We start from the raw sequence: 3,182 nt of genomic DNA, 5'->3' as shown, positions 1-3,182 counted from the left end.
ATGTTTTTATTACAGTGTAAGTACTTACTATTACAATTAATCACAATACAGTGTAATAACATATGTAATTACATTGTGATAAGGACCCATTATAATTAAGTGTTACCGAAAGATGTTTTGATTATTTTGAAAATAGAAAATACCATTCTCTGAAATACCATTATCTTGTTCCAAATTAGAGGATGATTTTGTTCAGGCCTTTTAAATACAAATTACAAAAAACTCAAAATCAATTGAAATAATGTATTTCAAATACATGCAACAGAAATACTGCCCACCTTTGCGCGTGTGCACACACATATAATGAAATGTTAGCGTTAGCATATAACATATGTTTTTGCGCAATCAGTTTTGGAAGATTACTCAACACTGAGACTTGGACTTGAGACTTGAGACTTGGACTTGAGAAAATATACCACAGTTTCCTCAAACAAGGAAACGTGCACTGGATGAGCCCCATACACTGCTCTTCTGCTGGTTGTCAGACAGCCTCTTTCTCTCCACTGGAACTTATATCTACTCTACGCTTACACACGCCCACAAGGAAGACACACACACGCTCTAACTTGCTCTATAGCCTCTTCGGTGGGCAGATCTAGCAGACTGCAGATGAGAGCTTAGTTATTGTGTGTCTATGATGATACTTTAATCTGTTGGTCTACTATAACACATAGCTCACGTGGAATACATCAGTTTAAGCAGCTTTCAGTTTCGAGTGCTTGTGTTTGGAAATGGTTTGGCGCCGTGGATCTAAAGTTCTGTCCCTGCTGTTGACAGTGTCTCTCTGTCTCTGTGTGTCACCTTCTCTAGGCACAGGTGAGTACTCATGGTGCTACTAGTGGGTAATAAACACACAAGTGGCTTTACTCAAAAGTGGGACAGGGTAAAACCCTAGGTATGGTAGTTGCGTTTAGATTAGATAGTATTCAATGCTTTAAATACCCAGATATACTCAGAAATAACCCCTAATAAACTAGGAAACGTGCACTAGATGAGCCCCATGCACTGTTCTACTTGTCCATTACATTTTTCAGTAAATTTTCATTAGCAGTTACTCTAACCCACCCTTAATAAAATAGCTTGCTTACAAAAACAAATGAGTTATATGTAGAGCTGCTTTGGAGCTGAGTTATATACTTTTTCCACAAAAACTTCAGGTGCCGTAGAGTTGAAGTACACCAAGACTCCTATGGTTGGGACTGAGGGCATGCCCTTGAGGCTCATCTGTAAGGCAGAGTATGACACAAAACAATGTGGTCGTATTGATGCCTTTTGGTGTCATCACACATTGGAAGAGTGTCCCAAGCTCATTGACCTCGGCAAGTACCTCACTGTTGTCAACGAGATGTTTATGGAGGACCCCAGTGTCAGACATAGACGCATTGTAACAGACTTCATACAACTGACCCCTGCTGACCGAGGAGTCTATCAGTGCAATGCAGTATGTGAAATGGGAGGCCATACTGCCATGGGACACTTCATAAATATCACAGTCGAAGGTACTTGTCCATTACATTTTTCAGTTAATTTTTGTTAGCATTTACTCTAACCCGCAGCGACTTACAATAACAATGTCCAACTAAGGTGAAACAACCATGTAGCATGATCATCAGTCAATCAATTAAACAATCAACAAACCAACCAATTAATCACTAATGTTGATTTCTAACCCTATAACAGCAGCTCCCATAGTTGATCAAAGAAAGGCCAACAATGGTGGACTGAACTGGACATACAGCACTGGAACAATACTGTGGTCCCTTCTCCTAATACTGGAGTTACTTGAGGCAAGATCAATAACAAAGTAACAGAGAAAAAAAGCACTTGTACATTTATACTTCACAGCCATTCATAACTTAATGTAGATATTTTGGGGTGAAGACTCTATTAATGATTATTTGTGTTTAACAGGTTAATCATTGAGCTGCTCTACTAGCTGATGGCAGATTACGTCAAGGCTGAAAATGACCTATCAATTATAATGGAGATACCATCTACGATACTGATTTACAGTATATCAAACCCAAACATTTAACTGAATCGTTTTACATATGTACAAATAAGGTGGTACGTGGCTCAAAAGATGACACCATTTGTATTCTATGGCTAATAGTTTACTTAACATTTACGAAAAATAAAAATGTGTTATAAACCAGCTTCAAACATGTATGTTGGAAGACAGGAGGGTTTGTACTACTTAAATTAAAATTCAATTTCATGGAATTTCAATGGAATGGAATGCTCATTTGTTTGCTCGATCACAATTTTTTTCCAGTTGGCTTGCGTGTCTATTTCTGTTTTTTTTGTTCTCTCCCCTGTTCTTGTCACGGTGGGCTATCTCTTTACACCTCTCAGGTCTGTGTCTGTTAGAGGAAATGCCCATACAGGACAGGAAACCACACATAGCATTTGCACAAACGGAGGACTGAAGCAATGTGAACAGAGCTAGTAGCAGTCCATGTGGTTTGGAAGGGTGGGGGAGAGTAAAAGGGTCTGGTAGTCTTGTGATGTTCATTATATCTCAGTTTAATTTGAAGGCGCAGGAGTGCACTGTCATACTTTTCGTTCTAGTTGTCATACATGCTTTTTTTTTTGTGTCACGCCCTGACATTAGAGAGCCTTTTTATGTCTCTATTTGGTTTGGTCAGGGTCTGATTTGGGGTGGGCATTCTATGTTTTTGTTTTCTATGATTTTTTATTTCTATGTTTTGGCCGGGTATGGTTCTCAATCAGGGACAGCTGTCTATCATTGTCTCTGATTGGGAACCATACTCAGGTAGCCCTTTTCCCTCCTTTCAGTGTGGGAAGTTGTCTTTGTTTGTGGCACTATAGCCTTAAGCTTCACGTCGTTTTGTATTGTTTATTGTTTTTGTCGGCGTCATCCTAATAAAAAGGAATATGTACGCTCACCACTTTGGTCTACTTCATTCGACGGCCGTGACAGTTTGTTTGTTCTCTCCCCTGTTCTTGTCATGGTGGGTTATCACTCTACTCCTTTCAGGTCTGTGTCTGTTAGAATAAATGCCCATACAGGACAGGAAACCACACATAGCATTTGCAAAAACAAACGGAGGCCTGAAGCTATGTGAACAGTGCTAGTAGCAGTCTATGTGGTTGGAAGGGTGAGGAGGAGTAAAGGGATCTGCATTTCTTGTGATGTTTATCATAAACTCAGTTTGATT

General features: G+C 39.4%; 1 protein-coding gene across 2 annotated transcripts; it reads left to right on the top strand.

The window, feature by feature from the left end:
• Window positions 1-593: 593 nt before the first annotated feature.
• Window positions 594-2,909, top strand: LOC139532091 (uncharacterized). 2 transcript variants are annotated; one of them, XM_071329226.1, is made up of 4 exons: window positions 594-816; window positions 1,158-1,499; window positions 1,681-1,787; window positions 1,912-2,909. In XM_071329226.1, the coding sequence occupies exons 1-4, from the start codon at window positions 732-734 to the stop codon at window positions 1,921-1,923; spliced, it is 546 nt and encodes a 181-aa protein (XP_071185327.1). In that variant the 5' UTR covers window positions 594-731; the 3' UTR covers window positions 1,924-2,909. The 2 variants fall into 2 exon arrangements, with proteins under 2 accessions (XP_071185327.1, XP_071185326.1); XM_071329225.1 differs by having other exon boundaries at window positions 1,681-1,804.
• The last annotated feature ends 273 nt before the right edge of the window (window positions 2,910-3,182 follow it).

The sequence above is a fragment of the Salvelinus alpinus genome, chromosome 10 (assembly GCF_045679555.1).
Source record: "Salvelinus alpinus chromosome 10, SLU_Salpinus.1, whole genome shotgun sequence".
NCBI lineage: Eukaryota > Metazoa > Chordata > Actinopteri > Salmoniformes > Salmonidae > Salvelinus > Salvelinus alpinus.
The sequence above is the reverse complement of the archived record's forward strand: the minus strand, read 5'-3'. Positions and strand labels throughout refer to the sequence as shown.

Excerpts from the sequence above, each read along its gene's own strand:
- LOC139532091 (XM_071329225.1), top strand. The coding sequence starts at position 732 with ATGGTTTGGCGCCGTGGATCTAAAGTTCTGTCCCTGCTGTTGACAGTG. Across the intron at positions 1,500-1,680 it reads CATAAATATCACAGTCGAAG|CAGCTCCCATAGTTGATCAA; the intron begins GTACTTGTCCAT and ends ACCCTATAACAG. Across the intron at positions 1,805-1,911 it reads GAGGCAAGATCAATAACAAA|GTTAATCATTGAGCTGCTCT; the intron begins GTAACAGAGAAA and ends TGTGTTTAACAG.